General features: G+C 41.3%; 1 protein-coding gene across 5 annotated transcripts in view; it reads right to left on the bottom strand.

Annotated features, from left to right (window-relative positions):
* trim36 (tripartite motif containing 36) overlaps positions 1 to 22,125 on the bottom strand; it is a 30,396-nt gene that overhangs the window by 2,468 nt on the left and 5,803 nt on the right. For 2 of the 5 annotated variants that reach the window (XM_086030188.1, XM_086030190.1), the window contains exons 3-12: positions 13,085 to 13,431; positions 11,951 to 12,097; positions 10,939 to 11,034; positions 9,586 to 9,723; positions 9,141 to 9,256; positions 8,736 to 8,857; positions 4,812 to 4,929; positions 4,526 to 4,731; positions 1,958 to 2,141; positions 506 to 619 (exon numbers count right to left, since the gene is read on the bottom strand). In XM_086030188.1, coding sequence (XP_085886314.1) covers positions 506 to 619; positions 1,958 to 2,141; positions 4,526 to 4,731; positions 4,812 to 4,929; positions 8,736 to 8,857; positions 9,141 to 9,256; positions 9,586 to 9,723; positions 10,939 to 11,034; positions 11,951 to 12,097; positions 13,085 to 13,431 — 1,588 coding nt within the window. Of the gene's footprint in view, positions 1 to 505; positions 620 to 1,957; positions 2,142 to 4,525; positions 4,732 to 4,811; positions 4,930 to 8,735; positions 8,858 to 9,140; positions 9,257 to 9,585; positions 9,724 to 10,938; positions 11,035 to 11,950; positions 12,098 to 13,084; positions 13,432 to 15,669; positions 15,739 to 15,855; positions 16,163 to 22,125 lie in introns of those variants that run through there. The other 3 variants (XM_086030189.1, XM_086030186.1, XM_086030191.1) reach the window with 3 other exon arrangements.

The raw sequence follows: 22,125 nt of genomic DNA, 5'->3' as shown, positions 1-22,125 counted from the left end.
GGTAATGGCCGTTCCATTACTTTGACTCACTTCAAAAGTGAAGTGGCTTCAAACCAAAAGGTGCTCTCTCCTGAGTTGTTAACGCATACAGATTTAAATACCATAATAATAAAAGCTTGAATTCGGACAATTTGTCTCAATCATTTTTGAATCTGAAACCCAAATGTCTTCAAATGTAATAAATGAAATGACTTTGCCGTTCCAAGACTTACGGATTGGACTGTATATCAGTCTATGGAAATATATTCTTCAGAAATCTTTTTAAAAGTAGTAAATAGTTATTACACAGTTAAGAAAAATGTTTCACAAGTGGGTTACAATTATTTCATACGAATTCACCCAGGCTATTATGAGCGGCGATAAAGGGCGTCTGTCTGAGAATATAAGCTCTTTACAATTTACCGCTTCTTACATCATAGGCTTAGCTAGCAGAAAGCTGTTAAGGTTGTGTTGTGTTGCAGGCAGGTTGAAAATGTTCCAAACGTGCAGCATGGCTGGAATGTACCTCGGGCTGCTCGTGTCTCTCGGGTTGTGAAACCACTCCAGCAGCTTTGTGTCCGAGGCCACGCCCACCTTGACCATGTAAGAGTACGGCTCTACCCTGAAGGCCCAGTAGTGTCTGCAAAACACAAAACATTTGGGAGATTTAAGATCACCGGAGCACACGTTAAATCAGGGGTCTCAAACTCCCGTCCTCGAGGGCCACTTTGTTTCATGTTTTAGAGGGTTCCTCCTGCAACACAACTGGTGGTAAACTTCTAAAACATCCAGGAAAGTGGCTGTCGAGGACCGGATTTTGAGACCCCTGCGTTAAATGGATTGACAAGCCTTTCAAAAGTCATACATTGGCATGAGGTACTTTGCCTTAAACAGTGGACTCCGCCCAAATTAATGGACGGATCTCAAAATGACACCTTTTCCTCAAAATAAAAGCTGGTGCCACTATTTAATTTTTCTCAACAGATGAATAAAGTATCTGGTATGTCACAGTAGCCTTTACCGCAACAAAGTAGGTGTGGCATCTGTAAAGCTGATGATTAAGAGTTTGAAGAGAAAAGAAGCATTTTGAAGCAGAAGCTAGGAACGGTTTCAACACTGACCCAAATTAATTCAATTTTATCCTAAACAAAAAAATGTATATAGAAACAGAATTTCAAAAATGCATAGTGATGCATTATAGACAATACTAGGTAATATTACTTTAAATATTTACTATGTTGATTATTCTATTTTTGTTATTTTAAAAGGCAATTCAATGTTTCTAAATCAAAATTCATAGATATTGAAATGTACTATTTTAAGAAAGTACAATGGTGCCTTGTAAACAGATTTTTATTCATTCTGTCACCACACTTAAATCATATTTTCCCATTGAAATTACATTCAATGGGCACAAAAAAAATGCTTTGGTGTGCAGGAAAAAAATAGCAATCCATAACATTGTAATTCATTAAAAAAACAGAGCAAAGACATCTTTTTTTTTATTTTAGGGAATTTTGAATTAGAAAGAATTCAACCTTTTTGTCACATACAGTAGCTTGAGGGGAATACTGCTCCTTGTGGTGGGGTGTTGGCCACTTGAGGGCAGTATAAGACAGATGGCAACAGTACACTGTTCACTGCTGCGTTATGAAGCCCACTTGAACAGCAATATGATTGGCTGCTGCACGCAGTCCTCCCTGGATGCAGCAGCCAATTATATCGGAGCAGGGCGTGTCCTGAACAAGAGCTCCAGTGGGATTCCTAACGCCTCAATTTCTCTTAGTACAGAACTAGTTGTCATTTCACATAAAGGTTGAAGGGTACAAGAATATGGGCGCTGTTTTATTGTCAGAGTACGTGTTGCCGCAACGTTTGTTTCCTAAGTGAGGTCTAAGTAAATTATATGTATGTGTGGAACCAGGGCAAAAGTCCTCACATTTACCAACACAATTACTGTGTGTGTGTTGTGGCTTACCTTCCCTGAGAGATGCCCGTGTCGCCTATGATGTAGTCCAGGCTGACGTAGCTGCCCGTCTGCACGCGATCTGCGGCAAGCAGGAAGGCCACGCCGGCCATGCTCTCGACTGCATCCCGCCGCTTGTTGAGCGCCAGGCGCTCCGTGCTGAAGCCGCACTTGTCATTGAACAGGAAGTCGAATGCTGTGTGCAGTGAGCGCCGCATGACAGAGGTGAGAAAATTTGGATTTGGATTACACTCAACATTCAGGTGTTTGTTGTCCAATAACATTTAAATATGGATGCCGTTAAAAGTACTTTCAAAATAAATCTGTTCAATGTCATGGTTTTTACTTGTTTATTTTGCGTGTCTGTTTTAAAACGTTTCCATGCTGGACGTTCACTCTGTAAGTGTTAAAAGTGGACACATGAGGGTGCTGTATCACAAAAGAGCCACTTGGTTGGCTTACTACTCCCTCAAGAAATGTAACCACCATGTGCAGCCAGCTATACTCCTCATTTGGATGGAATTAATTACCTTCTATAAATAGTTAGTAGGCCAACATGACATCATGCCATAAATGCACCCTGTTCACTCAACCATTGCGTGGAAGGGCAATGTGGGGTCTACTCCAGGGAGGACACGCTCATTTATGTGCCTAGGAAGTCCTCGTCACAAATGGAGCATAATAATTCCAACGTCTGCCTCCACACCACAGCGGAGCTACATTTATAGTGACATTACTTCAAGTTGACATCTACCTGACGATAGTATAAAGGAGATAGCAAGTGGGTCCTTCTGTGAATATTGAAGGAAGGAGAAAAAAAAAATGTATTTTACACCCCGACACCCAAAAAAAATAAAATAAAATTATATGGTTGTACTGTATATTTTGGCCCATTTTTAGTGCTGATGTTGTGCAGAAAACAGCACCATCTTATGTGTGGGACAAAGTCAACCCTGGCAATATATAAGGCGTTCGGAATTGGTATGAAAACAAAACATGGCATTTTACAACTTTTGCGGGAGATGAAGATGACAACTGCTATCCCCATGTCACTAATCAGTAAAAACTGCCCTGACAGAATGGGGGAAAATTCAACAAATTTGTAGGTAATCCTGTACAGCCAGTGAAGTCAGTATTTCAGATTTTACTGACCAATGTGACTGTTTCGTGTCATTTGCTGACAGAGTTGAAGGAATGAAGTCGACCCAGCACCTTCTCAGATGGCAACAGAAATCCGTATTTGAGTTTTACAATACAAAGGTATCATTTTTCCACCTTTGCTCGCATATTGCTGTGGTGTATGAAACGGCACCAACACAAAATGGGGGGGGATTGGGTCAAGATGGCGATTTTCCACCTTCTGAGGTAGTAGCTTTAGATGCCCCTTTCACATAGTCTTTCAAAGTCAGCATTTGCCATAGAACACGGCATGGGACACGAAACTTGCCTAAGACATCGTCCAGGAAATTTCTCCACCTTCAACTGTAGCATCACAAGCTATTTTTACATTTCCTGGAAAATCCTGGCCTTTCCAACTTTTTGGATGGAATAGGTGCGTCCATCCGGTAAGGTGTGGCCTTCACAAGCCCCGCCTTCTTTTTTGCCACCTTCTTCAGGTTGTACGTAAAAGGCCAAGGTGGATAAACGCTGTATCACCTTTGTGTGAAAGTGGCTAAAGATAGCCACATGGGCTCTGTGTGAGCTCCCTGGGCTTTCTTTACCCTGGCTTGAAATTCCTCCTCATTACTGATGCTCAGTGAATCCTTCCACGATCCACACAGCGGAGGAATGCGGATGCGCCAATCACAACACGTATCCATATCAAAGTCCAAGCGGAGTGACAATCCCAATTTGGGTCGACTGGAAAGGACTATCAGCCAGAGCAGATATTCAACAATGTTTTGTGAACCAAGGACCATATAATCAGAATTGCCTGTGACTGTCATTTGAGTCCATCTGTTTTTCAAGTGAACACGTAGACTGGCACATTAGCATATCACGCAAGCTGCAGACTGTGTGTTTTTTTTGTGGGTTTTTTTTTTTAAATAGCCCCTCCTAAACAATTCACCCACACACACCCTGGTTTGAGTCATGTGAAAGACAAAAAAAACCATCACCATAGTGATCTGCCAAAACATCTTTGTGCTTCATTGCCTCTATTGTGCGCCTCAGAATTGAAAACCTTAACAGCAAAGCATCTGTCATCTTTTAATCTGTCTCTGAGCACAAAAAGGAGGATTATCTGTTATTTTAGTCATCGCTTTGGCCAAAATAGCCAGGCAAGTCATAGTCGTCATTTTAATCCTGTACATAATCACATTTGGGGATATTAATAACAGCAGTACCCAGGAAGCTCTCCAGAACACCCTCAAAACAACACGGCTCTCACCTGCATTACAGTACAGATTACAGGTCCTGTAATCAATGGTGGGAAATAATGAAGTGAAAATACTTTGTATCAGTACTTTTACCAGAGTATTTTTACACACACGTGTCCATACTTCTACTTAGCTACCGTGCGAGTACTTTTGGCACCTGCGTAGTAATAAGGCCAGCATTAATGCAAATGACGTTTCTTACCGGGTGCAGGAGGTGTATGGAATGTAACCTCGGGGCTATAAGGGCTGAAGACGGAGTTCCTGCAGGTGCGCACCCTGAACGCATACAAGCTGTCGGCGTCCAGGCCGCACACAGTGGTGCTGGGACTGTGCATGCGCTCCATCAATTGCCAGACGCCGTCCTCGACACCCTCGCCTTGGGTCGAAGACGGCCTCGGACCGCCCAATCTGAACACATGGAACGTCAAACTACAGGATGTGCTTTCATGCAGATGATGTCAATGAGTTCAGTGGGTATGTGGGCCGACCTGCGGTACTCTAGCAGGTGCTGGTCTGTGGGTTGGTGGTCGTCGGACAGCCTCCAGAAGATGGTGGCCTCATTATAGACTCGGCTCTTGGACAGGTCAATCATGGGGGGGTCTGGAACTGAATATGGGGTGGAGGCAAATCTCTAGATTAGAGGGAGGGGATTTTTAAATAAACACACACACACAGGGAGAAATACTTGCGAAATAAATCTTTTTGAGGGTGGATTTACACCCCAAGTGCCCAGTTCCCATTTAATGTCTAATCTTTAAATTTAGAACCGTCAGCCTACCTGAGCACAGTGAGCAGACTTTTATTTCAACAAGTACCAAAAGGATCAACACATAGAAAGGGGCTGTTAAAATAAGAATGAACATATAGCGGAAGTTAGACCCGATTCCCCCGCTTAGTTGAGGAGGGCTGGGAATAATTTAACGGCATTTAATGAGCATCGGTTAGTCGCCGATTCTGCCATTTGCCGTAGGGCCCGGTTTCTATCCCCACCGGTCCACTGTAAGGCAAGATTTCACGTTGGGGAAGGTTTGATCCCACGGGGACACAAATGCTTTCTGGTTTCTCCCAGAGTCCCTGAATATATCGTTGTCAGCCTTAGAGCTTTCACTTTAAATGTGGCATTTATGGTGTAACAATACGTGGATGCAAAACTCAAAGTGACTGACAAATGTCATGAGCAGTGGATCTCATTGATTCACTAAGACATCATGTCATGAGCAGTGGATCTCATTGATCCACTAAGACGGACGGCTCTATTAAAGCCTTTAATCCTGCTGAGCAGTGTACTTTGCTCTATCGCGTGAACAGAAGCAAATGTATTGTATGTGCGCAAGTGGACCACCTTGCGTGACACAGTCCAACAAAACCTACTACTACTACTTCTACGGCGGAAATCCAAGCGCAAACAATGCTTTCAAATTATTCTCCGTGTTCATCGCCAGTTTGCAACAAAAATAAAAAATGGGGATAGTGGGCCATCAGACATTTAAAGACTGTTGTGACAAATAGAGGCCGCTAGCAGACGGAGCACAGCGCGGCCAAGTTTTACTGCAGGGGGTTCCAATTTCTCTCCTTTCCATCATCCTTTGTTCCAGCTACACACAGGAAATTGACTCATTTTTCACTATTGAGCCAGTGTTTCCGTAAATCGGTGTCCATATAAGAGACACATTGGCGATATGAAATACAATGAAGCACAGTCAAGTCAGTCAACCAATCCCACTTCTCTTTGTTGAATGAAAGACACCAGTAATTTAGTAACTAATCACTAAAGGCTATTGAACAAAATGTTAGTTAGCTAAGAAACTAAGTGAAGCATGTTAGTTAATTTGCTGGTTAGCTAAATGAGGGACGTTCATGTTAACTCATTAAATGCCAGCCATTCGTAGCGCAGCTAAGCCCCTCAGTGACAGCCATTTGAGGATTTTGACCCATTTTTGAAGGCCCACAGAATATTGTGTTTTATAGCTATATTGACATGGGACCTACCAAAAGAAAGATAAGACTCTCTCATTTCATCAGAAAAAAAAAAAAGTTTATTTCTAGCATTTGTTATGCTTTAGTAATCTGCAGTCGAACATCCGCAAGTTTCTTTCCTGTTTCTGGAAAAAAAAAAAAAATGAAATCAAGTGTTTTGTAAAAAGACTTATTTCAAGTAAAACTTCACTGTTGACACCAATAACTTTTTGCACATTGGGCTGTAAAAAAAAAAAAATCCTTTAACCACCAGAAAATTTTTACAGAATCAGTGGTCTAGTGGGTTGATGTTTGTTAGTGGGCAGCGGGTAGCATTGAAACTGTGTGTCCAATGTAATGACATTCCCATACAAATTGCATAACTCACTGTTTACATTTGGCTGGGATGCTAATAAGAGCAAAACTCTTGACAGAGTAACACAAGTTGATTACAATGTGTTTAGTAGCATAACTAAACACTCAAGTGGCAGCTGTGCTCGAAGACGTCGGCGTTGACACCGAAGGAATAATGCAGGCTGTTTTAACATTGCTGACATAGCAAACGCAGCTGATGCCTCTTTGGCACGCCGCCATTCTCCTTTTGAGTGGACGCAAGTCAACAGCTGAAAGTTGCCGCTGACCGTGAGCAGACTGACAAGCAGACTCCGGTATTGGCATTTTTAGTTTGTTTCAGAGTCCACCTTCACCTGAGCTAAACCATATAAATTGCAATGAATCAGTGTATTAGGTTAGCATGGATGGAAAAACCTCTGTGGTCATGGACCACACATCTGAGTTCAAACTGGCATATGCGACAGTTCATTCATACATAAAGTTTATTTAAATTAAAAAGAAGTCATGTAATTTTTATAAAATAATTCATTTCAGTCATTTTTAATTGTTTCAGAATCTATTTGAATTATGATCAATTAGGCAATTGAATAAAATAGACGTCAAATACATGTCAAAACAAATGTCACTAATACAGTATGTGTATTTTACAATTTTTATATCATTTACATTGGAAAGGTTTGAATGTAACATTTATTTTAACAAAAACAGGTTTAGTTTATTTCGTAATTTATTTGGTTATAGTTCATTAACCAATGATTTAAAAAAAAAAGAATACAAAGCGGTTGAATGTATATATAAAATCAAATCAATTAAGCAATCATTTACGCACAAATGGATGCAAAATTTTAGGATCAAAACATCTAAATGAATGCAATAAATATTAAAGGACCGTTACTGTAATATAAATGCTCAGTGGGCTTGATTAAAGAACGGAGCGGGCCAAATGCGGCCCCTTGCCATACTTTTTCCACCACTGGCTTAAGGTGTCTTTTGTTTTGAGTTTCCTGTGAAGGCTAATGGTACTCTTAGCAGAAGAAATGAGGCTTACATGGCATCAATGCACTGCACTAATTCGATTTTAGCGTTGGCAGTTGATAAGCCTTAAGTATCAACTGGCCAAGCCTTTAAAACCCAAAAAACGGTATCCATGTGTGCTCAAGTCTCACAAAATGCAAGTGTGTCATTTTGTGGTTTTGGATAAAAAAAGATTCTTCACAAAGGCAAGTTTATTTTGGTAACTTTAAAAGCAGGCCTCGTGTAATAATGGTAGCTAGATCAGTGTCACAATGAAGACTCAATGATTTCGAGCCATCTCTTTGTACTCCAGATAGTTTGTTTTTTCCATAAGCCATTCATTTTGGTTAGAAGCCTCCATTTTCGCATCAGGAGTCCGGCGGTAATTGTCATTATCTCAGTTTATGGATGTTGTTGTTCAGCGTTAACCTGCTGAGCCCATTTGAACTCTGTTGTAACCAAAAGAGTAGCACGTAAGAAGCGTTTCTCAGATAAAGTATGAATATTTACCAAACCAGGTGATTGGACCAAAGAAAAAGAAGCAAAGGATAAAGCAAGGGGGAAAACAGATTAACTGAAGGGTGTTAGTTTGCCAGCCAGTCAACTAGCTTGTGAACACAAGAAGGTTAAGTTGGCGGGTAACTATCGATTGGTTGGATTACTCAAAAATGACTCCACCGCTTTCCAATAACGTGTGGCGTGGTGAGGCCTGGGTCACAGATCCATCTAGAGCTAATGTGCCAAAGGTTACACTACACCGGTAACGATTGTTCCCCTTGTTAACATAAGCGCATTGATTGCAATTACATCAAACTGGTAACACCATTTGTATGGCAGCAATTGACTTTCCAGACACCACTCTTTCCGCGATTGTTGGACAATGACATCGGACGCATGAGCGGAAATGAATAGAACGTGGCGAAAAGCCACCATGTGCTCACTTGTCAACTCGTTAGCCAATGGCAAGGCCTCAAGATTGAATCCATTTTGATCCCGTGGTGTCTTGTTAAACTATCTAAACTTTTGATATCTGCAGATGTCTGCACTTCGCCCCAGCAGTCAGTGTTGCGTGTGTCATGTGATGTTACCTCCGCCGAAGCACAGCTCTTTGAGGAGGGTCTCCTCTCTGGACGTGTCCAGCACAAACTCCTCAAAGGAGGGGTCAGCTGACGGGTGGAAAGTCCTTAGAGACTCGGTGGCCTTCTGGATTCTGAACACACACGCAATCTTGTATCGTATCGGGGGGTATTTGAGGCATTTTTACTTTTCCCTTTCATAAAAGAGGATTAAGAGTAACGCTTAGAGTGGACAGTATCATGATCCCGCAAGTGCAAAGGTTCCATTCTTATCCAAAGCCGCTAATGGAGATCAATTAGGCGGCTTAAGGTTGCTTACTGCGGTTGATAACCCGCCTGCACATTGCTTGGATTGTTTATATTCTTCAGCCACGCAAAACAATACATAAGTAACTTAAAAGTATTTGAAATATATACCTGACATGCAGCTGCTTGGCAGTCTGTACAAAGCAAGACTGGTCGGTCTCTTTGAGTACCTCCTGAGCGTAGCCCACCAGGCCACTGTTCTCCAGCATGCCCTGGTACTCCTCCATCTGGGAATATACCAATATAAGCACATTAAAACTGGAAACATTCTGGACTGTGAGTACCAATTTGCTGGGGCAAAAAATAAATCCAAAAACTCTTCAAAATGAAATTATAGGGGGGGGGAAAAAAACTATTTTATAGGAATTATATATGCCAGCAAGAAAAAAAATAAGAAAAACATTCTAAAAGATGTAAAATGAAACACACTGTATACAAAAATCTAAATTGTAAAAAGGAAAAAATAAAATAAAAACTAAGTGTAAGAAATAACTGGTAAATGACAAAATGTGAAAAAAAAAAAAAAAAGAATGAGCAGGAATGCGCACACACCCACCTGTGATTTGAGCTGTCCCATGCGTCTGTTTCGAGATTGCTCAATGGATTTGAGCATCTCTGACTTTCTCTCCTGCAGGGTCTCAAACAGGCAGTCAAAGTGCTCATTGGCCTGACGCTCTGCCAGCTGCCCGTTTTCCTTTGAGACAAATGTGAAATATTACAAGCGCTTTCCCGGGATTATTGATATTGTGTGCCACATCTTGCATTTTAGTCCAATTCAAACATCTCAGGTTTCACAAGACAACCAAAATGTCAGGCATCATCTGTATTATAATACTGTATTATCAGCACATGTCATCAACATCGTGGACCAACAAAACAAATCAAGAACTGTTAACCATCTCAATTGGCATTAAATCGGAGGACATATTCTCATCTATGCAGCTACCATTTAATCTCAATTAAGAAGTGTTTTATGCCATGGAGCCTTTGTTTGGGCAGAGGCTGCTGTTGTTGTCATCTTTGAACTAACAACTGCTACTCTTTAAACTCATTCACTGCCAGACATTTTCAGAATCTGTTTTACCCTACCGTTTGAAAAAATTTGGAAAAAAAAAAAAAAATTCCTGGGATTGAATGGCTGGACTGTGAAAAGACAAATAAATACGTCAATGGCAGTGAATGAGTTAAAAGCTCCACCCAGTGTGTCTAGATAAAACCACACTCAGACAGTCTCAGGCAATGGCGTAATTTAGTGGAACCCAATCTGCAGCTTCCTGGTTTTTGTGGTTTACCTAATGAACCTGAATGTCCGTAACACAAAGTAGGCATAGAGACACTGTTATTCAACTCAACGGACAGGTTTTTAAACAAGCCGCATATACGGTATACTTCGTTCCCTTTAAAAGATGTGTGCGCTTAATGCTCTACAAAATTGACTACTTTTTCCCCCTCCCTTCGGTGTCAGTGCCATTTATACAGATTAGGTACATAGAAAAAGAAGTGTGGGGAAAACGGCGTATTTTGAGGCGGTGTAAAATCGGCTTCCGATACCACCTGCCAAAGCGTAAAATTGCCTAGTTGACTTTGCCCTCTTGCGTCAATTCCATGACGGTACAATTTTCTGTACAGAATACAGCGACAGAAAAAGGTGGTAAAATGCCCGTTTTTACAGGCAGTGCACATGCAGTGTCAAAGTGGTTTAAATTGTACCTCCAAAGGCGGAAAACTGCCAGGTTGACTTAGTGTGTCAGTGCCATTTATACAGAATAGCCGCATTTTCAATTGTCGGCTTTTATACGCAGTATAAAGGGCCTGTAATTCCGACTGGGTTGACCAATACGAATGATGTTATCGTGATCATTAATAAGCCATCGTCCGAGGCCGTTGTTGGGGGTTTGTAGTTGTGTACCTCTGTCTGACTGATAAGCTGCTCCAGTCCAGTAATTTGAGTCCTGACTTGGTCCTCTTTGCTGATGAGGTAATGGATACTCTTGGCCAGCTTCTCCTGTCAAAGGACAGATGAAGAAGGTACAGCAGATTTTCAGGTGGACTTTATTTTCACACACACAAACACACTGACCAGACACTCTCACAAGGACCATTTTCATCCAGAATGTCTAACTCGTGTGGAACACAATGAGATGCTGCATTTTTGCTCCCAGTGACCGAAACCTGAAGCAGGGCCAAATAATACAACTTAACCAGTTTGACAACACAATGAACACACAATCATTGGGGACAAACACTTGCATCCGATATTAACACGCCTGCACTCAGCCGATTGAATTTCACCCACATACTGCCCGGATGACAAGTCCAAACTCATCTTGTGCTCTGTTGTTCAGTATTTCCCAGCTACATATATCATGATTCACCTTTTCCCACCACCATTATATTGCAGAATTTTTAAGTTAACATTTTTTTCATGGGCTTTACAGTATACTTACTGTAATCCCCTGGCATGTGGGAAAGGACAGTCATTTATTAAATGCCAGGAGGACAGTCAAACACAAACGATGAGTACACTTGTACAGAAGCTGCTGTCGGCCGCAGTTCATGCCAAGACACTCAAATGGAGATTTGAGAACATCACAAGGCCTTACCACTTAAAGGAACATAAATTTAACACGCAGACACTTCAACACATACAGTATTTTCCATGCATTTCATGCTAGCAATTTGTTGGGGTGTTCAAATACATTTACAATGGTTTTTAAAAAAAAAACATGTTTTAATAAGTTTGTTTAAAGCGTTTGGGATGGGTAATATCATGTCTGGCCCACGGGACGCGTGATTCCCCACCCCCGCTGTTAAACCATTAAACCTGTTCTCCAGGTTCTTCTTCAAATTCCTTGAAGTGACGCTAACCACTTGTTAAATACGTGGTTTATGTGCCACAAAGATTCGTGAGAATTCCATACCTTGAGAATCTTGTAGGCGTTGCTCATGGACGTGACCTTGTGGTTGGCGTGGGTGCCGCCAAGCTTGCACAGGTGGCACACTGGTCGCCGACACACCTCGCAATACATGTTCACCTTCTCCATCTCGTGCTCAGGACACATCAGCACCTGTGCGGCATTAGACAAAACGTTTACAATGGAAAAAGGGGGAAAACGTTTATAAAAGCACAATAAAATTATTAAAAAGAAGTGAAACAGGAAGAAGACATAGACTGACAGAAACATCGAGACAAGCTTCCTGATTCTCAAAATAGAAACTGAATTCAGCAATCAACAAACACCAAAAAGAGAAGTGATTTGTTGGCTTTAGTAGAATATTTAGGAGAAACAAGACTTTAAACTCCATTCAAAGGACAAAATTCATCCATCCAGCCATGAAATTTTCGGAACCGCTTATGAGCAATTTCTTTCAATACAACAGGAAGAAGTGAGTGGCTGTGAGTGAGTGTTCCCCTCATTTTGCCTGTTGTGGCTCTAAAGCTGGTAAACTGCTAGTCTTGGCAGACTCTCCATTCCAACAAGAAAAATACATTTATATTCATGCACAAACAGCTTTGTCACAAATATACTTGATGTACAATATACAGAAACCTTGTTGTGAGTAGTTAAAAACAAAACAAAAAAAAATGACGTCCCCTTAAATTCTGCTTCAACCTTAAATACTGTATAGTACCACAAATTGTGATCCCAAAACTCATAATTTCACTTTTTACAAGAGTATCCTTAAAAATAACTAACTTTCAGATTATATGATTTCAATAAAAAGGCATGCGGACAGCTCAGGCTCTAAACTCAGCTTCTCTTCGACATACAATCTAATTTCATTTGAGACGCATCACTTCAACATGCTTCCTTGTCAACAATTAATACATTCCTATTCAGCCAGGGCTTTTGCGCCATTTTGTGGCACCTGTGGACACTACAGAAAAGGTACGAAAGCATGAATACTTGAGTTTTTTTCTGGAAATGTAGGTTTACATCCATCCATCCATCCATCCATCCAAAAAAAAAAAAAGTCTGTGTAGTGATTCACCATACTGTGCCAAGGCAAACAAGAGTCAAGCAAGAGTGTGAAAGCATTTAGTGGTAACTTGCCTTGGGCCTAAAGTTGGTGGTGGGTCCAACATACTCGTGCTGGGCCTTGGGCGTGCCCCAGGGGTGGTGCATCTTGAAGCACTCGTTGCAGTAGCTGGCCTTGCAGTCCATGCAGCTCTTGGTGGCCTCCTGCTGCTGCGGCGGCTTGCAGATGTTGCACATGATGGCGACGGCGGCGCGGGCCGCCTGCCGGTAGCGCTCCACGATGCTCTCCAGAGTGAAGTTGCGGAAGAGCATGCTGATGCCGCGCTCGCCCAGGTCGATGTCGTGCTGGCATCCCGGGCACGCGATGGTGGTGACCCGGGGTGTCACGGATCCTCTGCGCCAGCCCGGGGATGAGATGGAGCCTGGGAGGGGGAGAGGTGGAGTGAACAAACGTCATGTAGAGCTTTGCATTCACGGCCTTTAGTCATCTGTTTTGGGATTTTCTCTGAGGCCCTACTTGCGAATACCGTATTTCCTCAAATAATGGCCCTCCGACTAAAGACAAAAAGTCACCTGCCTTAAATGGACACTTCCCCCTTTTGCCGTCAGGAAAAAAAAAAGCGAAACTAATTCTGAGTTGATAAATAATATTTTGTCACACATGTTGATCTTAAAGAGATAACTTCTAAGCCCATTTAAACTCAGTTGCTCACCAAATCCACAGCACCTACTCAGGCATGTGATCCATGTTAAGTTGTAAGTAAACTCATTCCTGACACAGTACAATGATGATCTTGCGTAATTCTGTGTTTGTCCAGAGCTTGCTCTCCCTGCATCATAGTCCCTTTTAATTGTTTTAAACTCCACTTTAAATGGACAGTGTTAAAAATATTTTTCTTGTTTAATTCATCTTTGATAAGAGTTTCACTTTTTTAACTCAACTACTGAAAACTTAACTTTTCTACAATATTCAAAGTCACTGAGAATCACCTGTATATTCATTACAGCAATTCATGTAAAAACAAAAATAAACACATTGCCTAACTGCAGATGAGTAAATAAACTGGTCATTAATTGAGGAAATACAGTAATAAGGTTAACGAAAAACACTTGATCAGCCACCTTCAAAATCTAATACAAACTACAATTTATATAAGAATGTCTTCCACTTTGATGTCGTCTGTAGTGCCAACAACAACCGCAATATTACATGTTAAATTAACACCATTTAACTACCGGTGTGTGTTAGCAGAATGTTTTGATACATCTCTTGTATTTGAATCGGATTCAATTGTGCATTGTACCTAATGTGTTGTTGTGTTTGATGTCATTCTCGGTAGCAGCAAGTCAAAATGACTCAATAGTAGTCTGATCACAAATAGGGCCCCAGCATGGTCTCCTCGCTTTACGTTTGACATATCAATAATGACTATTTTACACATTGACATATCAATAATGACTGCTGCTCCTCACATACGTTGGATGCATTTAAAAGAAGCACAACACAATGCATCAAGCAGCTGTCACTCATGGGTCCTGGAGGAGGGCACTATCTTAGGACCACTGTGGCTCATTGAGAAGGATGACAAGCAGTCATGTGTGGGGGAAGAAAATGGGATTTTGGGTTGGTTTTTTTTTTTTTTACATTGCAAGTCATTCAACATTCACAACAGTGGTAGACAGTAAGTGCTGATAGTGAGCTGGACCACGGGACATTCGGTGTTTGAATGACATTACAGACAGCGGAAATGCCAGGAGTGGTCAAATTCTGAGTTCACCAAAACCTTGTGAGATTTCAGATCAGTTTGCATCGCAAAGACTTAGACCGACAGCCTGAATTGCTTTATCTTCGCCATTTTCTACTTTTTTGTGCGATGCCATCATGCCACCAAAGACTGATGAAGCTTGGTACAATCTGGGAAATGGATAAAACTAATTATATACACAAATTGAAAGCTTCATGTTGATAAAGGGTGTTTTACTTTTAGTTTCATTTTACAGTGGTTAAAGGCTTTTTACTTGCTGTATAGACCTGTTCGGATTACAGTACTTAAAATGTCACTTGTTCAGTTGAAACCTTTAAGGCGGCAAATTTCCACTTCCATTAGTTCCTATGGAAAATTTTGCTTTGCCAACAATTTCCTATTTTAGCTCCATTGTGAGGTGAAGGCAACATTTCAGTAACATTTCGACGTTTAGTTGCTTTCACTAATTGTTGAAATAAAACATTCCCTGTCGAGTTAAAGGTTTTACGGTGGCAAATTTCCATTTCCTGTTTTTCTTATTGGGAAACTTAATACAAGCACGACTTGGAAGTCAACCAGAGTGACGAAAGGACTGTCTTCCACTGTATTGAATCATTTATCCATTTGTCCAGTTGCCACATAAACACTTACTGTCAAGTCCTCCTAAAGCAACAGTGCTTTCAAGAGGTTTTTTTTTTTCTCCATAATACTGTGACTTGTTACTGATGCGGCAGCATCCTAACAAGCGAGGTGCACACAACATCACAGACACAAAAGCAGTGAAGACGGACGCAAAGAACACTGTGAACACACTCAAAGCCAGCAAACTTAAGTGACAACTCAGCAAACAAACGTTCAAGAAAAAAAAAAAAAAAAAAAAAAAAAAAAAACACATCGACAAGAATATTGCTTCACGTTTTTGGGGCACAGGAGAAGTGAGGAGTGCTGGATTTATCTCAGTATTTCCGCTTCGTTTCCGAGGACCTGAAAATTCAATCAAACACTCCTCAGGTGAGGAAAAAACACTGTGGAAGGGGGAAGGGGGTCAAGCAGTGGGAAGAGCGACAAATGTGTCAACTATGTTAGCTCGGCATATATGACCTGCGCGTGAGCGGTGAGCAAGGTGACGAAGCGTGAGAGGAGAACTCAGCGCTAATGCGGCAGTCAGAGTACAACCGCTGATTATGACAAACTCAATATGACGATGAGCATGACGTGGCTCCCGAACGACAAGCAGTGACTGTGCTTGTGCCATCCAAAGTGTTTTTGTTTTTTTAACAACGTGCCAGCCAGAAGAACCTCGAACAGATATCATTTTTGTCAATGTCGAACAGATGCGAGAATCTTGCAATGTTCTGAATTCCTGTTTCCTATAGCAACGTCCTACTGAGCAACAAGTTCAGCTTGGGCATAGCTCGACTTCTCGTGACTGACGTCATGTACTTCAGACCGCAAACTTCACTACTCACAATGGGTGGGTGGGGACAATGGCAATTTAAAACAATTATGGTTGGGTTTTTTTTTTTTCAAAGCTCAGCAAGCTTAGCATTTTTTCTGATCAAAGAAAATTAAAACCATCCCATGAAGAATGCTCACTAGCATCCAAAGCGCAATTTAATATTGGCAGCGTCAACTCACACTTTGGCTTGCAGTGACAATTCATCCTCGGTAAGTGCTAAATGATTAGCAGCTCTTTTTGTGTATTTAATGCCAAGAGGAGCCGATAAGTACAGTGAGCCCTGAAGGCACTGCTGTCATTAAGAGCAAGAATCTGGGCGAGCCCAAACGGCGTTGGGAGAGCTAGAGTTAAAAGGCTTCTCTTTTTCAACACAAACCTACTATTGTTTAGAGCGACAATGTGTAGAATGTTTTGATTTTTCAATGATCATTTTTAAAAAAAAACGACTATTCATTTCAACAATATGCAAAATAATATGCTCCATCACATCAATGTAATTATTTTTATATAATTGTAGGTCACGTAATCTCTAATTATATTATAAAAGACGCACTTCCCCTGTAGGAGGCTGCCATGTTTCGCTGCCATCTTTGCGCTACGGATACTAGGAGACAAATTCAGCGAACGTAGTTCTTAAGCATCCTGACTACTGCATGTGTAACTAATGCAATGTACTTACTTCATGATTTGAGGGAATACTAGAAGTCGTTTGTGATGACATTTTTGTTGCACCTCCGCTGAAGAAACTGTTGGTATGCTTGCGACGTGTGGTCTCTCGGAGGCACCCGTATTGCACGTGCTTCAAAATGCACGCGCTTCCAGTTTAGGTTGTTGCATTCTAACAGTTGCCCACTAGATGGCACTGAATTCTACACATTGTCCTTTTAAAGCGGAAGTCAACCCCCAGAAATTATTTTCAATAATGTTATATGTGCCTCCACAAGTCTAAACATGGCATTCTGATAAATAATGCCGTTTGTGGAATAAGAGTTAATCCTCTTGTTTTTGGCCATCTCGGGGGGCGGCCATTTTGTCACTTCTGTTGACAGGAAATGGCATCACAGTTGCTCAGGGCTCAAGGCAACCACCTATCACGGCTCACCGGTTTTCTGAAGCTGAGCCATGATTGGTCGTTACCTGAGCAACTGTGATGTCATTTTCACTTGATCACAAGTGGCAAAATGTCCGCCCCCTGAAAAAGGTGGATTTTGCTGCTTAACTCATACGCCACAAACGCAATATTAATCAGAATGCCATGTTTTCACTACTGGGCCTGCATAGAACACATTCTTGGGAAGAAAACTTTTGCGTTGACTTCCCCTTTCAGTGAGATTTTTCCTGTCCATTTTGACAAGAGTAAGGAGTAGGATAGATAACAGTTGTTAGCACTGAAACGTTTAACAGATTTTTACTGAAGTTTGAACCTGATCTCCAACTGTTTAATCTGATCATCCTAGCTGCAGAGAAGATAGAAATTGCTTCTTCTCCTTCACTTGCTTGGCAATTGTCAGCCACTCTGTAATGCAATACTGCCACCTGCATAACTGGAGCGAAATATTAGCAACCATGACTAATGGCTTTTCAAGTTTACGAGCTTGGCATTTTTCCCCCAAAGTCATTTGACAGCCGTATATCTTGCGCTACTTTGTTTCCTGATATATTTATCTTCTCTCTTTTGGGGTCATGCACATGGAGCCTTTGATTTAATTCTGTTCCTGCAGTGGCGACATAACCCCAAATTCTTTCTAAAAGACTGTGTAGTCTATCATTAACCTACACAAACGTAATAATCTTGAAACGTTTGAAATTGAAGATCCAGTCTCTCTACAAATTAGGTTAATTTTTTTTCTTTGTATCTGAAACACAATTTTGGGGGTGGGAATTTTTCATTAGCCTACTACAGTAGCTAATGCCATTTTTTTTCCATTGCACTTTACCAGTTAGGCTGAGTTTTGAGTGGTAGGTTGTCCACTTTAAAATACTGTGCCGGGAAATTGTGAAAAGCACATCATATTGAACGCATCAGCCAGAAACAGGACACACTAAAGGGGAAATACTTCACACTAATGAGAGTTTTTAAGTAGCCAAATGTAGTTGTAGGGTCCAGAGCTAAATCATGCTTTAGGGCAAGTTAATATTTGGAATTGTGTATTAATTTTGACATTTCAAGCCATGTATCCTCCAAATCCTCGGTTTACGATAATCCCACCATAAGGCATTCTAGGTTACATATTTAACTCCTACGCTAGTGTGAGTTTGCAGTTGTGTTTGGTAGCGACGAGGCTAAAAAATAAAAAATAAAAAAAAAACAAGGAGTGAGCTAGCGGAGAAGTAGCACTCAAGCTTGGGTTTCACAAAGAGGATCCACTGGCGACACTGTACTCACTACTACAGTTACTCAACAGCCGGAGGCCGCGTCTACCTCGACTTCCGAGCGACCTTCGCACTGTGGCTGTAAGCAATCAACAAAAAGAGATGACAATAAAATATGAAACAAACGCATGAACGTGTGTGACTCATCATGAAAACAGTCAGTGATAAGCAAATGGTTAATAAATAAACATAAGAGTGTAATGTAACTTGGGGGGTGAAATACAATAACAGATGATTGAACACAGTGAGTAAAGCATAGAGTACTCGAACAACGCGTCAATAAAACATTCGCAGCGCCATTCCGTCCACATTTTTGGAAGTTAGAGATTTATCTGAAAAAGGAATACAGTACATTCATTTTTGAAAATGCTCCCAATCAAACCTAATTGATCTTGGGAAGATATTTTTGGGGGGGGGGGGGGGGTGTCAGCCCACCCAAAGGTAGGTGTGCCAGGCTTGTGGGATCATGGCAACAAAAATGTTCACGTTGTCATTATGGGGTGTAAGGATTTTCGATGTTATTGTGCAAAGCACAATAGAGCTCTAATATAAAATGTGGAAAAAGTGAAGCCCTGTGAATACTTTCCAGGTGCACGGTATATCCCCTCACAGGACACTTCAACAGGTACGCCTAAAAGAATCTAAAGTTGTATCAAAATGTCTGACTGGGATGTCACTGGAAAGTAAAGGTGTACCTAAGGAAGTGTCCACCGAGTGCACCGTGAACACAAGTCCATGCAAAACCAGAATTACTTCAATACAAAAAAAACGCATTACATCAGTGCTGTTAATATTGTGATGCAAGATGGTTTCTCTCGCCTCTGCGGGACACACACACGTGCACACTGGACCCCCACCAAATCACGTATTTAAAGATTTTTCATTTGTTTCATATTTTTGAATTGTTATATCTTTTCGTGGAAAATATTTATTGACATTATAGGTACATCCCTGCTTATTTTTTTAAAGTTTTTATTTCAATTCAATGCAGTTGAAGGGGAATTAATTAATCACTGCTTTTTTTTTTTTTGCTATTCGCGGGCCGGCCTGCTCCCTATTCCCCTCAAATAGCGGCGGTCGGTCCACAAGCCAAATTTGAGCATTTTCCTCTCCATGCTGATCAAAGTCAATGAAGGGCCAATTATCAGATGCCCCAAAGATCATCCTCAGCGATCATCCTGAGGAGTGTCATAGGTTAAGAGGGATTTTTTTTCCCCTCCCCAATCTTTTTGCAAACACCAACAATGAAAAACTTTACACTTTTTCAATATCTATGATGGTGAATCCTTCAATGTGGTGTACTTGGAGGTTGTGAAAACGATTTATTTTATTTTCCCAGTACTACTACTTTGTATTTTCCGGCAGTCTGGAAGCAGGTCAGTCTTGGCCCTATGACAGACATTTGGTAGGAAGGATGGACGCTTTGAAGGAAAAGGAAAAAAAAAATATTCACGTAACTCAAATTAAACACGATTAATCGCCAAGGCCTAGTGTGGTGTGTGGGTAATCTTTAGACATGAGATTGTGGTGGACCACGAAGGGCAAGCAGCATTTTATCCACTCGCGGCACAGCGAGGCCTGTCCCAGTTGCACACTGATAATAAATAAACAGCCAGCAGGTCCCCTTCCATTCTTCGCCTTCCACTAATCCCTCATTCATTCCTTACGGGGGCAGCCTGCGTCGTCATGGCAACCGACCATCCGAGTGGTGGTGGCTGTCTTGTTCTTTCGGAGAGGTGGCGAGCTCGTAAATTGTGGCCCTTAAACAACAAGATGCACCCCCGTCTTTTTTGTAATCACCTTATTAAAAAGAGATTGTGGATATTTCTAATCCTCAGTAGAATGTTTACAGTCGTGTAATGCTGGAGCCGAATGCCCTTGTTCATAGTTTACATATAGGGGAGTCGTCCTAGCACATATAGAGGGGGCTTTCTGCCTGTCGAGAGATTTGCTTATTCAAAAGGTGAGGTTTTAGTTTCCTGTGTCAACTCAACATATGCTGGATATAATAAAAACTCATTCAGCTTGCGCTGGAGTGTTAGAGTGAAGAATGTTTCCCAAGGAGAGTGGTTTTTTTTTTTTTTTTTACTCTTTTCTCCCGAGGACCTCTTATTGCCATAGCAACCACTTGTAGCCTGGTTTGGTAGCGTTATACTGTGCAAGTGCAGCAAAGTGGAGACTGCGGAGGGTAAAAACGCAGGATCGAGAGCAGCGATGGACAACTGGCGTTACGCAACGTTAACTATAGCACGTGTTGCACAAATGGTGTCGAGTTTGCGCGCTGCGAACGCCAGCTGACCCGGTACTAGAAATCACAGATTGGACACATTTTATTCAACTGGAGACTAAGGATTGCTACAGCAAGTGGAGACTGTGTCCAAACATTGCCAGGGTGTGCCGCTAAGTTAATATTAGCATGCGTGTTTGTTTTGGTCAATTCTCTTCATGTATAGATATTACTATGACGAGTCTTTTAAAAAGCAGAGATTCAAATGGAGCGAATTTGCTGCTTAAACGGGGTTAAAAGGCAACGCTGTGTGTCCCCCGAGAACATTTAAAGACTTGTCCAGTGGCCTGCACAAGCCGACTTAAGCAGGGAACCAGAAAATATTGTGACAAGTTCATAATGCTTAAACCTTTCTTCACTCGTCAGTGTTTGCCGATTGTCCGGGGTTTTTTTGACACCCCCTCCCTTCCTTAAAAACAGAGAGTAATGACGATTCAGTCTTGAGCTTGTCAAAACTCAGCAGCCCAAACTCAAAAAGTGACTCCTACTCCAGAAAATAGACAGGATTAACGCAAGAAAGGCATGTGTGCCACATTGTCGTTCAATCATTTGTGTTCATCAAAGTAGGACAAGAAGGAGGAGGGATGCACAACAACGCGTGGCCCACTTTGAGCTCGGCCCTTTTGTCTTGAACCTTTGTAGACTGAAACCTCAAAAAGTCCAACACTTCACAATTTGACCGACATTTTGGAGAAAGACGGGCCCAGCGAGCGACCATATGTTTAGGCAGCATCCTAGGAGTCACGTTTGTATTTTCTCTTTTTGTGACACCCTTTCGGAAAAACGGGGAGTCTACTGTACAAGAGGAAGAAGAAAAACAAAAGAGGAAGCATACACAGCGCGCTTACTTTACGTTACTTAGCGGTAATTTGAATTACATTACCTTACCTTTAGATTACCGTACACTGCTTTAAGATACATCATGTTACCTTATGTTACTTTGTATTACTTCATGTGTAAGTTACATTACTCTATGCAACTTTAATCTACATGACCTTACATTACTTTGCTTTAGGTTATGCAACACTAAATGTAGGTTACTTTATATACTGTAAATTACTCACGTTACTTTGTATTACGTTATTTTATCTTACATTACCTTGCAAAGCACTACTATGAATTTCATGCTGCTTTAAATTTTGTCACACTCCCCTGCAACATTTTGTGTTACCTTTACTTATGTTTGCGTCAGGCTACTTTACATTGTTACATTTTATAGCTATGCTACTTTAGTCCAAGTTACCTCACATTA

This window comes from Filicampus tigris, chromosome 5, assembly GCF_054856515.1.
Source record: "Filicampus tigris isolate MCC_2025a chromosome 5, RoL_Ftig_1.0, whole genome shotgun sequence".
Classification (NCBI taxonomy): Eukaryota; Metazoa; Chordata; class Actinopteri; order Syngnathiformes; family Syngnathidae; genus Filicampus; species Filicampus tigris.
The sequence above is the reverse complement of the archived record's forward strand: the minus strand, read 5'-3'. Positions and strand labels throughout refer to the sequence as shown.